This window comes from Rhipicephalus sanguineus, chromosome 9, assembly GCF_013339695.2.
Source record: "Rhipicephalus sanguineus isolate Rsan-2018 chromosome 9, BIME_Rsan_1.4, whole genome shotgun sequence".
Taxonomy (NCBI): Eukaryota; Metazoa; Arthropoda; class Arachnida; order Ixodida; family Ixodidae; genus Rhipicephalus; species Rhipicephalus sanguineus.
The window spans coordinates 81,966,770-81,988,125 of record NC_051184.2 but is presented as its reverse complement, the minus strand read 5'-3'; the positions used below and the strand labels follow the sequence as shown (position 1 = coordinate 81,988,125).

Genomic DNA, 21,356 nt, shown 5'->3' with positions numbered 1-21,356 from the left:
ATAGCTACAACAAAAAATTCAGGAAAATAGCACACTAGCATATCAGCTGGTTAGGAGCCTGTCTTCGCTCGACCCCCGCCAAATGTCCTCAAAGCCTGATGAGTCTCTTCCAAGCTACAGAAAAGTCCTAGACGCACTCATTGCAGTTGGACGATTAGATGAGCATGAGCGCGATGCGGTACTTGGTGGATACGCAGAACTTCTGCAGGAGAAGAAGCCCAACCTGCGGCAGTTTGACAAACACTCTAGTCTGGATGAATTTTATCTTGAGCTGCTAAAGATTGATTCATCATATATGCACCTGTGGAAGGTTGTACGACTTTTTCTAGTCTTGAGCCATGGACAGGCCTCTGTTGAAAGAGGTTTTAGCGTCAACCGACAGGTATTTGTTGAAAACCTCAAGGAAATCTCGCATGTGTCGCAGCGAATTGTCTGTGATGCAGTAAGCAATGCTGGTGGTGTCATGAGCATTGCAATAACAAAGGAATTGCGTAGGTCTGTATCAGCTGCACACAGCTGCTATCGGGCCTACTTGGAGGAGACGAAAAAACGGGTGAACGAGCAGGCAAGGGCATCCAAGAGAAGCCAAGTTGAAGAAGAGATTCACAGTATGAAAGTAAAGAGGCGGAAGGTTGAAGAAACGATTGCTGACTTAACAGCTTGCGCTGACAACTACGCTGAGCGGGCAGAAGCTACAAGTGAGATCTATTTTATAGTGAAGTCAAACAGCCTCAGTAAAACAGCGAAAGAAAAGGCTGTGGAACTTGCAGAAATGAATGAGAAGCTAAAAGAAAAGCTGAATGAACTTAATATCGAGTCCCCTACCTGAAGATGGCCCTTTATTTGTGCGTGTGTGTCTGTGTGTGCCATACGTTTTAATTGTGAGGTGCAATATGTCTTGATATTGATTGTAAAAATGTATTTGCTTTTGCTTCTGTGAAATAAAGTATGAATGTTTATGCTGTAAAAAGTGGCGTTGTCCTTTTCTGCGATTTAAAGTGTTACTTTAAGTCCTTGAAAAGTCTTCGTAAGGTCCTTGAAAATCCTTGAAAACCCTTGAATTTTATTTCTCACAGTTGCTGGGAACAATCTGTCCAAAATTTTCGGGAACAAGAAAATGAGCATCCTCATGCTGGGCTTAGACGCCGCCGGAAAAACCAGTATCCTTTTTTTATTACCCCCCTGGGTAATTATCGTTCATTCATCCGGTGTGCTGTGTCGATGCGTCCTTCGCCTTCCTTCGGAGCCGGTGTCGGTGAAAGTCGATGTGTGCGCGACCCCAACGGACCGTTGTTTGCATGCCGGAAACCGCTTGTTTTCCGAGATCGTGTGCGGGCCCTTAAATGGTAAAGCGCTCGCATTCCGATCGTGAAGGGTGTCGTCCCGTTGTCGCTGCGAATTCGTAAGCTGCTTTGAAGCGTCGCACGTGAGAGGCGCTTCGCCGCATAACATGCATGACACAGCTCGACCCTGAGAACATTGCTATTTACATCTGACCAGCATGAGCAATTAACGCGGCGTAAGCGCGCCGTCGTGTTTCGTCATACAGGTTTAATCGTAGGAGTTCTTCAATCGGAAGCTTATTGGACTCATTGTCGAATTGTCGAGAGTGCGTGCTTTAACACTTGCTAAACATTGTAAAGGCTGCGGTACGCGGCACAATAAACAGTTTGTCGCAAAGTATTGGTCAGCATTTGGCATATGACTGCATAAGAACCATGTCTCGCAATAACATGATAATAACGGTGAGCATAATGTCACTTCGGTGTGTGATCAATGGAATGTAATGGCGCGTGAAATATGTTTCATAATCTCGTGTGCCATTGTGTGTTGATCGCTGTGTGTGTGTCGCCCCCAACATGCATTGATATGCTAGGCAAGAACATTACTAATCGAAATGAGCACTGTAATTAGGGCAATGACTTTCGAATAAGATAATAGGTGTTTATAGGAATGGTAGAGATGAAGTACATTACTGTCACGCCAAAGTCTAGTTGTCATTGACGCGAGTCAGCATAATAGTGCGGTGCAGAACCATTGCGTATTGTTCCTTGACCCGTTGCGTGCGCTGTAGCCATCTTGTACAAGCTGAAGCTGGGACAGTCGGTCACGACCACTCCCACGGTGGGCTTCAACGTGGAGACCGTCACCTACAAGAACGTCAAATTCAATGTCTGGGTGAGTGACATTCTGTACCAACGCAGCCTGGTGCATTGTCCGTGTACTCTGTTTGCATATGGGACGTGCCTACCGTTTTGGATGCATCTGTGCTTCTGCTCGGTGAAGAATTCTTGGCTGTCATCAGTTGACTTTCCATTGTTCTTTCATTCCCAATAAAGCAAAAAAATAAGAGAAAAAGACATTGTGCTTTGCTATAAGCAACATCTGGCACAAGGCCTTGACAAAGATCGGATGTCGCCACGAAAAAAGAAACACAATTGCCTGCCTAACTAGAGTAAAGGTATGAAAAAGAGACTAGAAAATTTTTTATGTAGAAAATTTTAACTCGGGACATTGCTAGTATTACTTTTTCCTTGCGCTGAGAACTTCTAGCACTGGGGTTACTGAAGTCTCCTTTCTGTGGGATCCAGGAGGGTTTCCTTAAATTGTGTTGCACTGCTATCAAGGTTTTCATTGATCGCAAGTTCACGTTTTAGGAATCTAACACCACTACACTGAGCTGTATCACTGTAAATTGACCGGAAACTCTTCACTAACTGCTCAGGAAATCCTATGCAAGGCTTCGTACCAAATTACGCTCACGGAGTTTTTTTTTTTTTTTTAAATGAAGCAAAGAAAAAGTTGCACGTGAAAAGTCGCATGTGAAATTGTGACTATCATCAGTCCACACCTGCAAACCAGCTGAGCACGTTCGTGGGAGGAGGAAACATTCATTCGGTGTATGGAATTTGTCTGCCTGAAATCGTATCATGCCTTCTATTACATACGTGCATGGCAGCCTAGTTTTGTCCCCTGTGTTTATAGAAAAGAATTTTTCTCTGGCATTATAAGAACAAAATACTGAGTATTCGTTCACTCTCAATTTGTGTACAGCTTGCAAAATTTTCAGGATTATAGTAGCGGGTTGGCCTAGTGTTTTCACTTGGCTTCGTGTTTGTTAATCTCTTAACTCCTCCTATATTCAGCCGGCACACTTTACCGAAGGTATTCTGTGCGCTGTCTTGCCTTGACACTGCCACCTGTTCTTTTTTCATCATCATTTCCTGCCGAGGCCCAGAGAGAATTTAGGATCATGGATTTTGTTAAACTTGCAGAAATGCTTTTTTTGAGTGCAGAGGTGAAAAGTGTCACGTAGGTTTTCTAGCTGTGTCCTATGTTACTTGGCCGCGGCACGTTGTCCAATATATTGGACATGGGGAGGCTTGTTTTGGGAACAGAGGGTAGGGGTACACAAATATGCATTTTTTTTTTCATGTTCTCTGAGTTCTTAGGAACACAAATTAATACTTAAAGCAGGGTGTCGGAACGAAATGTTTTTTGTTTCGGTTTTAGTTTCGTTCCACCGCAAAAAGTTCCGTTCCGTAACGGTTCATAACGGTTTTTTCAATGCAAAAACTTGAACTTAAGGTAATCATAAAGAACATTGGATTTGTGATATAGTTACTTGCCCTCCTCTAAATAAGAAAGTGGGAAAGGGGTAAAACAAGTTCTTTCAAGGTTCTTCAGAGGAGTGGAAGAAACTACCACGAATTCCTACCAACTAGCACAAACCAGTACTATACCCTTCAAAGTCGTACTATTTATTGTCTCAAAAGTCAATTACGACTTTTATTAGCGGGCTCAATGCTTTGTGTCTAGGCAGTGAGCACGATCTCAAAAGCAGCACGTCATTGAGTGCACTCTCTGTGCGAGACCGCTGATCTGATAAAGCGTTCTCCAGGCCTGCTCGGAACACGCAGCACAGCCACAGCGTAAGCTGGAATAGCGGCCTTTCTAGAGCCCGCTTATGCTCTCTTGGAGAAACTAATACAAGTACACATGCAATGTACAAACAACACCATAAATCATCATAGTTTTTCTGTAGTAGCGAAGAACCCACTATGCCACTTTTCCTCATTCTTCGGAGAATCGTGGTACCTGCTACACATCTGTGAGACATTGTGTTCACTTTGTGCTGTGGCTAATGACGATGAAGAATTACGGCTGAGCCCTTTGTAACGGGTTGAAAGCATTCAACGACTGACTCCTTGAGCGATTCGCATCGTGTGAAGCCAGGTTGCTATTTTACTCTTCTGCCACGCTATATAACATATGTTAACATGATTCCTTGGCCGACATGACGCCTGTATAGAGTATTTTTGCGGAGAAGTTACAAGCACCAGCATGACACTGTGGTGGAATACTCGACTGCCACGCACAGGGCGCGGGTTAAAATCCCATCCGATCCTAGAAGTTTGTTTCTCGTTTCATTTTTTTTTTCTTATTTCACGCGACAGCGGTTACGGACACCGGCGGCGGCAGCGGCGGACATCTATGGTGCCAAAGTCAGCTATTCTGATCTCATAACAGCTTTCGCTATAACAAACTTCAGCGCTGAGAATGCCCTTGCCACGCTGGCCTGCGTGACAGGCACGCAAAAGTCGATTTGCGTTATTATAAATATCTCTGCTTGCCACTGTTTTCGTTTTTCGCACAATTGAACATATCTTTGTTTTGGAATTCCTGCCTGAGGTACGCGCAAATACTGTACTCTGAGATGTGCATAATTGCTCACGTTGCATGACCTCAGTTGTTCCGGATTGCCCAGTTTTCTCGTGAACCGAAAAACAATTTAAAAAATTTCCGTTTCACTCTGGAACGAAATAATAGTTTCGGTTACGTTTTCGTTCCGGTCAAAAATATCGTTTTTTTTTTCGTTTTTTGTTTTTGTTTTTCGTTCTGTTCCGACACCCTGGCTTAAAGAGACACTAAAGAGCAAAACAATTTTTCTCGTATTAGTAAACTACTCTTTAACAATACTAAAAACACCACGCTTGCTGCGAGAAGACGCTTAGTAAGCGAGAAAACGCTCAAAAAGAAAATGTGGGTGGCGACGGCACCTAGAAGTTTCCGCACCATTCGCCGTGACGTCATATATTTTGACGGTGCCTACTAGGGCCTACGTGGTTCCTAATCGGTAAAAATGAAGTACATTGTCCTCTGAGGGGGCAATGTACTTTGCCCCCTCAGACAGCCTAGTCTGAAATTCTGTTGAGCCAATGGCGCCAAAATACGATAAAAACACGATGAAATCCGTGACGTCACGCACGGAGATTCCGGCGCGAAATTTAAAAATGAAACTTTCAACTTCATTTTCTCCTCTATTGATAAACCTATGATGGTGAAATTAACGGCATTAGAGTTCTAAGAGTATAATTCATCAATCTAAGGGTGATTCCACGTAAGATCGAACAAACGATGGCTGGTCGACGTCTTATATTTATTTCAAAATTTTTATATATTATTGCCTGATCAGTGGAAAGAAGAGATCCGCAATTTGTTTTGCCGCCAAACATTTTTTCGAAGCACAGGAAAATCTAATGACGGAGAGGTGGAGTGGAGCGCTCATCCGCTCTGCTGTTTTGGCCAACTTTCGTTATGAATTGCACAAAATATATTAAAGTTAGGTAGCTAAACTTTCTTTAACTAAATATATGAATGTTTTTGCTTCTGCTCAGGTATTTTTAGTTTTTATGTGTAGTGTAGATGTTTTTATAAAAAACCTCAAAATTGGCCCAGAAATTGTTATATTCTTTACTTTGAAGGCCTTTATCTCAAAAAGGCCTTGTAGCAGAGCGACGAAAATTCCGCATTACGTTCTTCGCATGCTTATCTACCAAGCTGCCGAATCTTATATTTATATAAGTTTTCAGTAAAGAGATGCGATCAGGCTAATTTCAAGAAAACACCGAACAATGGAAACTTCTGACGACATAAAAAAAACATTTTTTAAATTTCTCAAACTTTGTCCACTTATTCTCCTTCATATCAGGTTTCACAATCACTGAAAACATGTTGCATAATGTTGTTGGACGAATAGTTACGGCCCCTCCAATGGGACCCTTAGGCAAGGATTGGCAATTCTGACTTCTTTCCCAGCAAGTGTATAAAATGCAGGGAGGATTGAATTTATCTTTATTAAAAGGCCAGCAGGTACCGAAAAAGGTGTCGCCGGCACTGAAGACGTTAATTTTGAAATTATTTGGTCACAGCAGCGGCCACGAGCGCGGGGCTACCAAGCAGGCGCACGCGCTCCCGAGATGCTCGTTGTAAGAGACGGCGCAGTGTGTGCTCGTTTTCGCGTCCTCAGGCCGATTGAGTTTGAAACAGCAACACCTCTCGGGTGAATTGAACGCACGTTCACCGGTAGTCGCAGTGATCTGCTTAATGACGCCGATTTATTTTTCAAAAAGCATAAGAATGTCATCGTTAAACTGTGCGTTCCGTGAAGATCTTTCATTGCCGTGGCAGCAAAAGCACGCGTAGCACAAGTAGTCCGTCTCACTGACAGTCACTGATCTTTCGGGCGTTAAACGTTCCTTCAAAGCATTTATGTCTAGGTCGGTAACTCTGCGAAATTTTGGCTTCTTTGCAATAATTAAAGTAGTACTGACACGATTTTAAGACATCGCAAATGGGACATTTTTTGCTTCGTTGGTACGCAGTGTCAACGCTGTCCACACACTGGAGCCGGAGAACACGTATAAAATATTTTAATTTGACTTTGAAGTTTTCGTCGCTGAGCACCTGCAAGCCAGCCCCACTGCAAGGACATTATCCCGACGAGACAAGAGAGTTCCCCCGAGTTTGCGAGTTCTGCGTCCTGCATGCAGCCTAAATCGTAGAAATCACTGTCAGTGTCACTGGACGACAATTCACTCATCGTTGTTTATGTGCACCACGAGCAGATGACGGATTTGCCGCTAGTACGTCGCGAGTTTCTGTATCTCCGTGACGTCACACTGCTATGAAACGACACTGAGAAGCCACCCCATCGATATCGAAACCGAAAGTGTCTTTTTAAGGTGGCGCTAATTAAAATATATACGATGCATTTTCAGGCACCACAATAGTTGTTCTAGGTTTCTCGACACCAGTATTTTTATTTAGAGCAACAATCCGAAATTTTTTTAAAATTCGTGTCAGTACTCCTTTAAGCTTCTTGTGCTTCGAAAGGTAGTCTCCACAATACAATCATTCAGAGCTATACTTTCTCGTCATGAGACGCACAGGAGGAGTAGAGTAAGAGCAAAGCACAAGAACTATCCGCGCCGAATGAAGTGTGAACAGCGCACCGAACGCGCGGCCAGTTCAGGCCGTCTGCTGCCGACATCTAAGATCGACAAGTGCATCCGGTTACAAATAGTTTTGCTTTTCTTTCCTTTGACATTCCATATTTTGCTTTGCCACTGGAGCGCCACGTTCATGCTTTCCACTGATCGCAACTGGCGCAGCGCAGTTTCTCTGGCAGCAGCGTGCGTGAAGCAAGCGCTCATAGCTCCCTTATAGTTTTCATTTTGCTTCCATCTCCGCCGTGCTATGAGCGCCTAGCTGCGATGCGAACAGAGGGCGGATAGAATAGCGAAGCTCCAGTGCACGTGCGTTCAAGCCACCCCAAAGGTGTTGGTGTTCCGAACTCAATCGGTCTGAGGACGCGAAAACGAGCTCTCACTGCGCCGTCTCTTACAACGAGCATTTCGGGAGCGCGCGCGCCTGCTCGGTAGCCCCGCGATCGTGGCCGCTGCAGTGACCAAATAATTTCAAAATTAACGTCTTCAGTGCCGGCGACACCTTTTTCGGTACCTGCTGGCCTTTTAATAAAAAGAAATTCAATCCTGCCTGCATTTTTACACTTGCTGTGCAAGAAGTCAGAATTGCCGATCCTTGCTTAAAGGGGTACTGACACCTTTTTTCGACGGCGAGTTTACTCTGCCGTACATATCTCCTGTATGCAGAGACGGCTCTGAGCAAGTGTGAAGCTCAGAAAATGCTGATGAGATATTTTAATTTGATATTAAAGTCAATTTTTCTATGGCGCACCTACCGACATCGACACTAGCTTGACGTCAGGCTACAGTACAAATTCTGGTGACTTCACGCAGCAGTCTGGCTTGCTGTGATGATGTTAGGTACTGAAACTTCTAAGATGGCCGCTTGTGCGTCATCGAAACTTCCAAAACGGCCGTTTGTGCGTGGAAACGTCACTATATATTGTGCGAGCACGTGACGAGAAGCTCACACTGTTGTGACGTCAGGGTACAGTAGGAACCGAAACTAGCTTTTACAAACATACTGTAATTACTTTTTCAGGGCGCACTCGCGCTTAACACTACCTTTTCTAGGCTCTTGAGCACTTGACCTTTCATTTGACGCATAAAAACGACAACTGAAAATATTCATGTCAGTACCCTTTTGAGGGTCTCATTGGAGGGGCCGTAACTATTAGTCCAACTACAATATGCAACATGTTTTCAATGATTGTGAAACCTGATGTGGAGGAGAATAAGTGGTCAATGTTTAAGAAATTTAAAAAAATGGGGTTTTTTTTAGTTGTCAGAATTTTCCATTGTCCGGTGTCTTAATCTTGAACTTTTCCCGATCATATCTCTTTACTAAAAAGCTATATAAATATAAGATTCGGCAGTTTGGTAGATAAGCATGCGAAAAACGTAATGCGGAATTTTCGTCGCTCTGTTACAAGGCGTTTTTGAGATAAATACCTTCATAGTAAAGAAAACATTGTATCTTGGGCCAATTTTGAGTTTTTTTATAAAAACATCTACACTACACATAAAAACTAAAAATACCTTAGCAGAAGCAAGAACATTCATATATTTAGTTAAAGAAATTTCAGCTACCTAACTTTAATATATTTTGTGCAATTCATAACGAAAGTTGGCCAAAACAGCAGAGCAGATGAGTGCTCCACTCCACCTCTCCGTCATTATAAATTTCCTGTGCTTCGAAAAAATTTTGGCGGCAAAACAAATTGCGGGTCTCTTCTTTCCACTCATCAGGCAATAATATATTAAATTTTGAAAAAAATTTAAGAGGTTGACCAGCTATCGTTTGTTCGATCTTACGAGGAATCACCCCTCTTTAGTGTCTGTTTAAGTACGTGTTAATACATGCAAGAATGCATATAAAAATCAACGTACTTCCTAGGCGGCAGCCGTAAAAGTTGCTTGTGCTCATTCCCATCATTTTCAACGTCGTGTAAAGGCAGGAAACACAGTGACTCTGACCACATTCACTAAATGGCAGCACAGGTCCCAATAGCAGCCGAAAGAGTGCTTCAAAGGAAGAGGCAAGCGCTTCGAAAGCCGTTGCGCGCTCTGTTCCATTGTCCACTATATTGGGCACGTTTTCCACTGCTGGGTCTCAAGAGGATATGCTGTTGCACACATCTGTGCGTTTTTTGTTAAAGATATGTTCATCACATTCCCGTTGTCCTTTCATCTATTGTGCGGCAGTCTTTACACGTTGCTTTCTGCTGTAAAGTGTAGTGGGTGAACATGCTACCATTGATCACTGCACTTTAGCGTCATAGCATTAAAGAGCCCATGCCGTAGAAATTCTGTTGCCAGCAGCGGTATTGTTTGTGAGCGAAAAATCTGCATTGTCTGCGAGCAAAAAATTGCGATGGATGCAAATAATAAAAATCATGTGTCCACGGCAGAATTGAACCGAGTCCTTCCACATGGATGGCAGGTATTATACCACAGAGCCAGTGCTTGAAATTGTTTTGAGAATAAAACCTAGATATATACTAAGTAAAATGTTACGGGGAAAATACAATACTGAGTCAGTAGCAAGCCACAGCACAGCTCACAACACAACGTCGACTTCTTCACCTTTTTTCCAGCTGCCTTTTCAGGGTGTTTCTCTCTATGACCTATTAGCGTAGGTAAAAACCACGCAACACAACCCCTGGCGGCAAAAGTGCCGGCCCGGCGCGTCTATGGGGCCACAGCAGAAGGAGGGTGGTAACGCTTGAGCCCGGATATGTGGACGACGTCACGGGATAACAGAGCAGAAGAGTTTGTGGGATTAGCCAGGACAATTTCGTTTGTAACGTCTGTCACTTGTCGAAGCACGCGGTATGGGCCCATGTATCGAGAAAGCAGCTTCTCAGAGAGGCCGGCACGTCGCGTTGGGGACCAGAGAAGAACGAGGGAACCCGTTGGAAAACGTTCGTCACGATGCCGCTCGTCGTAACGGTGCTTCTGTGTTTCTTGAGAAGCCGTCAATCTGTTGCGGGCAAGCTGACGGGCGTGGTCAGCGCGGGCAATAGCGTCGCGTGCGTACTCCGTGGTCGACTCTGCAGCAGCCGGAAGGAAGGTATCCAATGGCAACGTTGGTTCGCGTCCAAACAAAAGGTAAAGCGGTGAGTATCCAGCGGTGTCGTGCCGGGAGGAATTGTACGCGAACGTAACCTAGGGCAGTGCAAGGTCCCAGTCACGATGGTCCGTCGACACGTATTTCGAAAGCATGTCTGTCAGGGTCCGGTTTAAGCGCTCTGTCAGCCCGTTTGTCTGGGGATGGTAAGAGGTCGTGAGCTTACGCTGGGTGGAACAGGAACGCAGGATATCGTCAATCACTTGAGAAAGGAAAGTACGGCCTCGGTCTGTCAACAGTTGTCGTGGGGCACCGTGCACTAAAATAAGATACCGAAGTAAAAAAATCAGCGACGTCTGTAGCGCAGCTGGTTGGCAGGGCTCGCGTGCTTGCGTAGAGGGTCGCGTAATCGGTAGAAACGGCAACCCACTTGTTTCCTGAAGTGGATGTTGGAAAGGGACCGAGAAGGTCCGAACCGACTCGGAAGAAGGGCTCCGGCGGGATCTCGATAGGCTGAAGATTACCCAGCAGGAAGTCCCGACGGCTTCTTGCTGCGCTGACAAACTTCCGCAGGCGTTGACATAACGCCGCACAAAGCGTGCAAGGCCAGGCCAGTAGAAGCGGCGGCGCACACGGTCATACATGCGAGAAACGCCAAGGTGACCAGCGGTTGGGGCGTCATGAAGCTCGTGGAGGACTGTGGACCGCAGGTGCTTTGGTACGACCGGCAGTAGATCGGGTCCGGCGGGTGACAAATTACGCCGATATAAGGTGTCATCTTTGAAGGCAAACATGCATACAGAGGCGTCGTGCGGGGAGGATCGCAGCCGTTGCATTATTTGACTGATATGCGGATCCCGACGCTGCTCGTCGCCGAGGAGAAGCAGCTGGGAGAGGGAAAATACGCAGTCGATCGAGGCAGTGCCCGTAGAGTGCCGGTCAGCCACAGCGCAAAGAAACGAGGACAAGAGAAGGACATAGATTAGCACTGACTTCCAAATGAATCCATTGCAAAGCACGAAGCCAGTTTTTATACATGCGCACATGTTACTGATGGATCGAAACGTATAATAAGGGACCAAATAAAAGCTACATGTCTTTGTCAGTTATGTTCACACTTGCGCTGCACACAGTTCGTATATATCAAGACATACATCAACTAGCCCACCAACGGATTCTTCTAGAATAAAACCTATATAGGTGTCGTGTAGTGTGACAAAAGTAGCATTAGCGCATGTAATATTGCTTGGCAGAAGTGTAGAATCGTGCCAGACGTCACACCATGTGAACTGCGCAACGAGTGGGTGGTTTAAAGGCCCACCCATTGCAACGTGCACAGGCACGGCGAACCATTAGCAACAGCAACAACTATGTGCAGATGCACGTTAGACGCATGGTGGACACTTTGCAACAGTACTTGCAGCAGCCATGCATTCTACGAGAGTTTAAAACGGCCAATGTTAAGAGCACAGATGTTCCTTTCCTCACGGCACGGTTGAGCTGTCCACCGAGAAGCAAAGTCTGGCTTTGCAAACAGGGCGTGATTACGCTATCACGTTGTACTCTTGAAGGCAGAGCTCGAACGTCCTCCAAGTTTTCGCCCAACTCCTCCCACTCGGTTACCCTTTCCTGCATAAATACCGAGTACTACACTCGATTTCGAACTCGAGTTTGAAGCTTGAATACCACACTCAAATTCACGCATGCTCTTACCTTGTTCTTCACGATGGCAGTCAAAATGCAACGGCACCTGTCAATTTATAATTAGGCTCGCACTGAAGAACCTCAGGCGGTCAAAACTAATCCGGAGACCCTCACTACAGCATGCCTCATGGTCAGAGCATGATTTTTGCATGTCAAACCCTAGAATTTAATACCTGTGTCACACGGGCACTTTGGAAAGGCTATCCAATCGATCGCCATCGGAACACCACAACTCTATCGACTCGATGGAGTTATGATGCTGCTATGCAGCAGTTTTGAATGGCCATTGAGTGGTTCAGGCGTTTCTAGCAAAAATTGTGTGGCGCTGTGGATCTCTACTTTCTAAAGCCCCTTGATCTAGAAAGTAGCGACACTCTCCTCCGCGTGCGCGTTTTCCTCCTTAATTCTATTCGGATTTCTTCCCTCCCCTGGCCGGCGCGCTGCGCACGGCATGCTGAATCGTCCACTGGCTCGCCGCAGCCGCATTAGAATCACTGCGCGCGCTTGTTTAATGGGCCCCTTGAAGCATTAAATGAGAGCCTGTCTCCTGAGCAATAGTCATTACAAAAGTGGGCTTCCGATAGAACAAAGCAAGTGACAAATATATTTTTAAGATTCGATAAATACAAATGAGCGCTTCGAAAAAAATGAGTATCCCAACCGGCGGCTGAGCGGTTTCCGTAACGCGGAGGTGTATTAAGCGCATATAATGTAACCAGCATAAACTATAGGCGAGAATTTTTTTCATAATTGTAGTCTTGATGAGCTCAAAGAAGGCAGCCAAGAGGGAATGTGTAGGTTTACTTAAATTGAATTTGGCCAAATGAGTGGGCCCGAAGCCTTTTTGTGTCAATGCCGCTGTCAGACACGCACGCACTCACACGATACAGGCACGCAGGCACACACACACGCACATACACACGTGACAAAGACACGCACATACATAAACACACGCACATAGATATACACGCGATACAGACGCACACGCACATAGATACACACGGTCATACGCACGTGATACAGGCACATACGCCATACACACGCGATATAGATACGCACATACATACACACACGTGATACAGACACACGTGCGTGCACATGCGAACAGACACGCGCGCACTTACATACACATGCGCACACACGCTAGACACGCACGCACATACATACATATACACGCGCATACAGAAGCGATACAGACGCGCACATAAATACACACGCGATACGGACACGCAGGCACATACATACACACGCGATACAGACACGCACGCACATACACAGCGATACAGGCACGCACGCGCATGCACAAGTGATACAGACACGCACGCACATACATGCGCATGCACATGCGATACATGCACACACGCACATACATACACACGCGATACAGGCTCGCACGCACATACATACACGCGCGCGAAAACACACAAGCGCACGCACGCGCAGGCGCACACGTACACACACACATACGTGCGTACATGCACAAACACGTACGAAGGCACACACACAAACGCACGCACATGCACTCACACGTTAACACGTGCGCACACGCGCATACAGACGCAGGCGCACATATGCACATATACAAACACGCATACACCTGCACACACCCGTACACACCCGCCTGGAGGGTTGACTCCTGGAGGGTTCATGGCGTGCGCGAGCAACTGAAAGCGCGCGAAGTTTGCTCGCGCTCGCTTCTCGTGATGTCAGGGTCACCTGACTGGGAGGTATCGTGCGTCGTAGCCATTCAGCGTCGCGGATGCGCCGGCTCCGCGAAAGAGAGGATGAAGAAAGAGGAGGTTGATGGGCCGGCGAGGGTGAGGCGGCGTGGATAAAGGAGCGCCGCTACTTTCCAACATCAAGGGGCTTTACTACTTTCGTATTCATGTCACCTAAAGTTAAATATTATAAATTATCTTAAAAGCACAGATATGTATTTTGTTTTTCTTTAAACATTTCAATAAATTGTTTATTCATAATTATGAATCCATATTTAGTTTTTAAGATGTTGAGTAGCGAAACTGTGGGGAGCGTTACACGGTAAGACGGAACAATGAAGACAAGCACATTTCTGTTGTCAAGAGCATGTGCAGTTTGCACATTTCACATGGCAAAATACTTTATTAATGCGATAGCGTCACAGAGCTCGTTTCACAGGAATTCCGGCTTTGGCATCGCTAGTTGTGAGCGAAAAATCAGCATTAGCCATGAGCGAAAATTCGAGATAGATGCAAATAAAAAATTTTAAAAAGCTTTGGCTCAAGTGGGAATCAAACTCAGGCCTTCTGGGTGGCAAGCAGATGTTCCATCACTGAGCCACGCTATTGCTTGGAACTGCTTCCAATAAAAAACCCTATACGAATGCCATGTAATGTGAGGAGTCTCCTTAACGCATGTGATGTTGCGTGGCAGAAGCGGAGGATCGCGCCAGGCGTCAAGACATAAAATTGCACAACGAGCAAGAAGCTTAAAGGCCCACCCATTACAAAGTGCTCAGACATTTTTGATAATCATCATTGGCAAAAGCATCAACAAAGTGAGCTGCTGTGTAGGTTCACGTATTGCCTTACGGGCGCGTAGTGGGCCCTTCACAGATAAGCATAAAAGAATAATTATGGCGTTATGGGCACTTCACAACTGTACTTGCAGCAGGTATTCTGAAATAGCTTTAAACAGCCAATTTTACTCGCACAGACGTTCATTTCCTTCCGGTACGGTTGAGGCGTCCACCGAGAAGCGAAGCGAGGCTAGCGATTGAATAGGCGATGCGAACGAGCCCCGATTACGCTATCACATTTTACTCTTAAAGGCGAAGCTGAAGCCTCTTCCAACTTTTAACTAATTTACAGCGCTCACATGTACTGCTTTTAAAGCATACTGGTTAGATTCCTTTTGTTTCCAATTGCGAGTACGAGCACACTGTGAAGGAGAAGGCACGTTCGCGCTGTTTCCACTTCCGTTTCTCAGTGGCTGTACAAGTTTCGATATAGTTGTAGGATGCTCCGTTGACTCAATAGACTATAGGCCTTCGAAACGTCCCGTATAGCTGCATTCGCTCGCTGGATTTCAAGCAAGACGGACGTGCCCACCGCGATGTCCTGGATTACTCCTCGTACCTCTCGCTGACCGGCGCCCCGTGACGGACTCCTCCGCTATGCCGTGCGCCGCTCATCGACGGGGCCTTCGCCGCTTCGCCGATGTTGTGCACCGTGCCTCTAGCTGTGTTTCGCGGACCCGTCCCTGAACTCCCGTGACCGTTTCCCCATCTTTCCTGTCCTCTTTTCCCTTCGTTGGATGGATGTGCTCCTATCACTTTTCTCTCTATTTTTCCTACTATTCTTTTATTCCCTCCTTACCCCCCACCCCTACAAGGCACTGCGCCGTGTCGCCTATAGGCAGACAGAAATTAGGTGCCTTTTTTTCCTTTCCTTAATAACCACAGAAGAATAGCTGCTCGTGCTTGACCATTGAGTCAGTAGACTATTGGTTGGAAGCCCTTCCAAGCACCCGTGTGACACGGGTGCAGTATTCTCACATTCCCCTGGTGCTCTTGTTCTTTTGGTCACGTGACGTTCCATGCCACAGACAACCGATATAGTTACGCAAGCTGAAGCCCCTTCAGTTGGCTGTCAGGAATGCGTGAACGGACATGCACCTTCTGTACACTTTGTATAGGACCTGCGACATTTCTCGCGAGCTCAACGAAAGGCGTTGTCCTTGTATCTGTCCAGGATGTTGGCGGCCAGGTCAAGGCTCGTCCCTTGTGGTCGCACTTCTACCAGGGCACGCAGGGACTAATCTTTGTGGTGGACTGTGCCGACCGGGACCGCATCGACGAGGCACGGCAGGTGCTGCACAAGATCATCAAAAACATCGAGATGCGCAATGCCATCATACTGGTCTTTGCTAACAAGCAGGACCTGCCCAACGGTGAGCATCTTTGTAGTACGACTGCTGTGCATTGGACAACCAAATGAATGGGACAGACAATTAGGCTGGGGAAAGCATAGTGGTGCGTTAGTAGTTGTCTTTAACTGCAGTGTATTAATTGCAACATAAATAGAAATGGATGAAAAAAAGCAATGCCAAGGACACTGCAGTATCAGATATCGCCACTACTTAACACCTTGCGACTGCCTCAGCAAAACCGAATTAACTAACTAACCTTATGAAAACAAGCAGCACCAGCACCTAGCAGATCCAGTTGTCATTGACTGCACTCGAGTCGTCATAAGCCAGCCCAGGTCAAGCAGCTAAGTTGTAAATACAGCTGAATTTGCAGAATATCCAAGCACAGCGAGTGTGTAAAGACAACAGAGTTTTAGGGACATTCACTGCACAGGAAGCGCATAGGTGAGTCATTGACATTGCTGCGTATGATAACACGCTCAAAACAGATATGGCTGTATGTGGCACCACGTTTTCTTATCTCTGAGCAATTAGACACTGATCCCAGAAGTGATAAAACTTAACGATTTTACATTTCGGGGCTGGTAAACCTGGGCAAGGGCATGGAACAGCATTGCAGAATTGACAGTGTTACGCTCATATTTTGAAGCCACACCTGCGTGATAAAAGTGCAGATGTATGGATATGTACTATGCCACATTTCTTACATGGCAGGAAAAACTGCGCAAGTGCAGTCATTGAAGCTTCACTCCATACATTTCGCAGTGCAGTTCTTTTTCAGTGCCGGCTCATGAGTGTGTGACAATCCCACGGAAGTTGTGTAGGAACACACATTTCTCACAAATAGTTCACAGACCTTCCCACTGACAGTTTTGTGGGAACTGCAGTTGTAGAAACTGTCTACGATGTGTCTATTACAGCTCTGTAGAAACTGCAGAATTTTCCTACAGGGTTCTGCAGGAGCTGCAGAATGTTTCTACAGAGTTATGGGGGAACTGCAGTTCTACAGTTCTGTAGGAACTGCAGAATGTTCCCACAGAGTTCTGCGGGAACTGCAGTTCTGTAGGAACTGCTGAATTTTTCTAGAGTTCTGGGGGAACTGCAGTTCTACAGTTCTGTAGGAGCTCCAGGATGTTCCTACAAAGTTCTGTGGGAACTGCAGTTTTGAAGGAACTGCATAAAGTTTCTACACAGTTCTTTGGGAACTGCAGTTCTGTAATTATGTAGGAACTGCAGTAAAGTTCCTGCAGAATTGCCACAGGATTTTCTCAGCATGCCTGCCACGACTTCTCTAGGAACTTTCTGAGACAGTTCTGTCGCGGAAAAAACTTGTCAGCTGAAGTGAGGTTACATCCAATCGCACATTGTTTGTGCACCGTGTAGAACAAATGCACAATGTTTTGTTGCATGTAAGCCATGCACCGTGGCATCTGATGGCAGAAATGTGTTGTTCCGCTCGCTCTGTGTTAATTATGTTCTGAACAGCAGTGCCTTCTATGTAATAATTGTGTAGTATTTCACAGCATAAAAGGATGAGGCATAATGTTACGTTTAATTACATAACGGATACGTATACATCTCTTTCTTCGATATTTGACAGTGTTTTCTTACTTGCAAATGCATGCAGCCTATGCCTGCCATCCTGTCACGCATAACCAACAATGTTGTCATGCTGGGCTCGGCAGTAGCAGCGACAGCAGGGCTCTGCCTTAATTGTGCTTAGTGATTTTAAATGTCAAGGTCTCAAGCACAGAGCTGCGCTCGATCATGTTGGCATTGTTCTTCACATAACTTTTGGCAGGTATTTGTTGTTTAGGATGTACTGGTGGGCTAATAGTTGTTTGTACATAATGGGATTAACCCTTCTGCCACCCAGCGGGTTTCCACAGAAGTAATTTGCAATAATGAGATGTGGCACTGCACATCGAAACAAACATGACAGCCACAGTATATGTGCTAGTGTTTGTCTATTCTATGACTTTTGTCATGCTTCCTACGTGTGTGGCCATTTTTTTCTCCCACATCCTTAGTGTTTGCACGGTTTTCCTTCAGATGCTATGTGCACAAATGTGTGCACCAAGACAATACACTAAGAAGAAAAGCAATGGTGAAAGCAGGCCCGTAGCCAGGAATGTTTTTCGGGGGGGGGGGGGGGGGGCACTTGCTGAAAGCCTTGACTATTTGAGAAAAACGCCTATTTTCGTTATTTATTTTCGGTAAAACACCATGCATCATAAAAATTTCGGGGGGGGGGGGGGCGGGCAATTTACAACAATTTACAACACGCCGTAGCCTCTTTCATGATGAATCCATAGCAGCTAAACAAACGCGATTGCAATCCGCAGCCATGAAGCCGCACGAGATCCAGGAGAAGCTCGGGCTGACGAGGATCCGAGACCGAAACTGGTACGTGCAGCCGGCGTGCGCCACGACGGGCGACGGGCTCTTCGAGGGTCTCACGTGGCTCACATCCAACTGCAAGTTCTGAGGCCGGCGGCATCGACGGCGGCATTGCAGAAAAAAAATTCCCGCTGCGTTGCCGCCGCCAGCGTCGCCATCGCCGCCACCGTCACCGACATTCACCACCGGTGCGGGTCCAGGCAAGGTGGACGCCCGCGCGACGGGCAGGCTGGCTCTGCCGGAGGGGGGCGGGCTGCCCGGCTCTTTGCTTCATCGTTGCCGCTTGCGAACCAGCCACGACGACGGGCTCCTCGTTTTCCTAGTGCCGCTTTAATTTTGTTTCCCGCTAGTTTTTGCGTACTGCCATTGTAAGATACAGTCGTCGAAAGAGCAGGCAGGGTCTCGCCCCTATTGCTGTTGGAGGGGGCTCGGAAATGCCTGCGCGCTGGTTTTTTTTTTGTCCCGAGAAGCTGCCTTGTCCCTCTGTGTTTTTTTTTTTTCTCCTTGTTTCTTCCTTTTAGCTGTAATATATATGTGCGCAAGTGCTGTTGAGAACAGTGATGCTGCTGTGACAGTGGACACTCGCGTACATCTCTCTTTCTTTTCCTTCAGCGGTGGAGGATGTGGGCGGACCTTGGTAGGGGCCCATCCTGCTTTATTTTTAGAATGTTTGGGGCAGGTGCGGGTGCTACAACAGACTCTAGGAGGGGCTTTGGGGAAGGGGAGACGAGAATGGAAGAAAAAAAAATGAATGCACTCTTTTTTTTATCTCGCTTCATTGTAGACTCGCGTGCTTGTTTCGAGGGGAGTCTTGGTGCACAAATATGCATTCACCGCAGTTCTTCACTCCTTGCAAGGTCAGAACGCGACACTGAAGCGCCGTGATACGCGGATAGGACGCCGATATCGCCGATATAGGACGCCGAAACGGTGTCGGAGGAAAGCGTTGCGGGAAACGTTGGGGATGAAGTGCTCTTATGGCCAGTGGGGGAAGTGGGGCGTGCGTGTCCGGCGAGAACCTTCTAAACCCTTTCATCTGGACCCTTTCTATACCTCCTCTCTGGACACAAGCCTCCTCGTGAAGGCGGGGCAGGGGGGACCGGTTCCGTTTGTGCCTTTTGTGGGTGTGCCGCACGACGGAGCGCGGACTTCGTCGTGCGCTGCGGACCGCGAGGGAGATGCAGCGACGGCTAGCGAGCAGACCACTTTCTCTCCCCCGCATTTAGTCCAGGAGGGTTTGGGGGGCGAAGGCATGCTGCCTCTCCCCCGCCTCCTTAGTGTCACCCAAGTTTTTGTGTCACACCGCTACCAGGTTTTTAGCAGGCGGGATGCCTTATTTTGTTTCTTTTGTATATTGTTGGGTTGTACATATCGGTTTTCAACCGGCGAGCAAATAAAACTTTGTTCCCAAGCTTCCGACAGCCTGTGCGTGCCCCCTCCTCGACGCCTTTTTGCAATAGAGGGCATGGCCAGGATAATGTAATGATTCTATTTCCCTAGTATTGTATTCCTTTCTGCACTTCATCAGTTCAAGCGACACGAAGATGCACATTTTATCATCGGCTGCTTGAAAACAAACTGAAAGGAATCCTTACATTATTTTGGCCCATGTTTGAAAATCTGTTCAGCCAACAGCTCTGTCGACCCTGGTGTCTTGAGAAGACTGCTTCTTGTCTGCATATTACAGCACCGAACATGCCTCAGCATCACTCACCACCTAGCATCGAATAAGTTAGGGCAGACCAACAAGTTGTCTGAAGTTTGTTTTCTTTCTGGAAGCCCTAAATAATAAAAAGATCATATTTATTATCACTTTCGGCTATGTGACTGCAGAATTCGTGTGTTTGCTGTTACAGACGGCTGGTTGCGAAATGCTGCAAAGTGAACTTGTGTGCATCAGTTTGTAGAGCACTGCCACGAAGTTCGACAGGACATCAGTGCTAAGTTGAACATAAACTTCAACAGCACATCAGCAGAGCGTTCATCATAAAGTTCACCAAATCAGACAAAACTTCAGCAGCAGACACACAGGTCCAAGAAGGCTTTCCTTCTCATTCTTAGAAAGTGCTAAGCATCCCCCAATTTTTTTTTTGTTGGGACAGTTGACATATATTGGCAAGTTCAGCCAGCGTAGTCTCGCAGGAATGACGGAAAGGAATGCAGACTCGTATGGCTATGCAATAAAAAACGCCCTGAAAACGAAATTACAGCAGCATATCGAGATTATCTCAAATTTACGGTAGCCGTAAGATTAAGTGGTTAGCAGTGCTTGCATTTTCTGTCTTACCTGTGAGACGGTATGTTGGCCAAACCATTCGCTCCTAATCGATGCCTCAAACATGTCAAAGGTTTTGAACATCATTAAGTGCAGCTGAGCAGCACTGACTTTTTACTCGTCTCCCTAATGAGGAAGATAATTCACCAGATTCGACTCCAGTTGACCGTCTTAGTAAGTATACGAAGCCTTTTCCACGGTATCACTATTAGTAAGGAGCAGCAATCTCTCAGACATGAGCGTCCGAGGCAAACCAAAGCAATTGCAGACGTTATGAGTTTGCAATAAGGTTCTTGGCAGAATGCTTCTGACAAGTAAGCATTAGCAATGCATACAGCCTCACCTGTCGCAGATGAGCAGTTTGAGCTACGGTAGTCCTGGAAGTGTACCAACATTTGCCTTCAGCTCGCTTGCGTTCTGCAAGCTTGGTGGCAGTACACAGTCAATTGAATGAGGTAAACATTACCCTAGTCACACTCTTTTACATCGTTATTGTTGGGCAACTTTCCAGAAATTTTTTTGAAGTCTATATTCAGTGAACGGCACCACACTCCAGCATGTTCCAAGGTTTGAGAAACTGTTGCTCTAAAAGCTCTAAAGGCTTGAAAGAAAAAGTCAGTTTCGCCTAAAATGTGAAACACTGACAGCAATGCATTAGACACTTGCACCAAGCAAATTTCATATTTTTTATTTGCCCTACATATTGCAGTAAATGTTCGCTAACTCAAAT

The 21,356-nt window shown here is 46.2% G+C and overlaps 1 protein-coding gene across 1 annotated transcript; it reads left to right on the top strand.

Annotated features, from left to right (window-relative positions):
• The first annotated feature begins 1,069 nt into the window (after nt 1–1,069).
• On the top strand, nt 1,070–18,454 carry LOC119405963 (ADP-ribosylation factor 6). Its single transcript, XM_037672789.2, has 4 exons — nt 1,070–1,160; nt 2,075–2,178; nt 15,774–15,972; nt 18,297–18,454. Exons 1-4 carry the CDS (start codon nt 1,118–1,120, stop codon nt 18,437–18,439), a joined length of 489 nt encoding a protein of 162 aa, XP_037528717.2. The 5' UTR covers nt 1,070–1,117; the 3' UTR covers nt 18,440–18,454.
• Nucleotides 18,455–21,356: the final 2,902 nt, after the last annotated feature.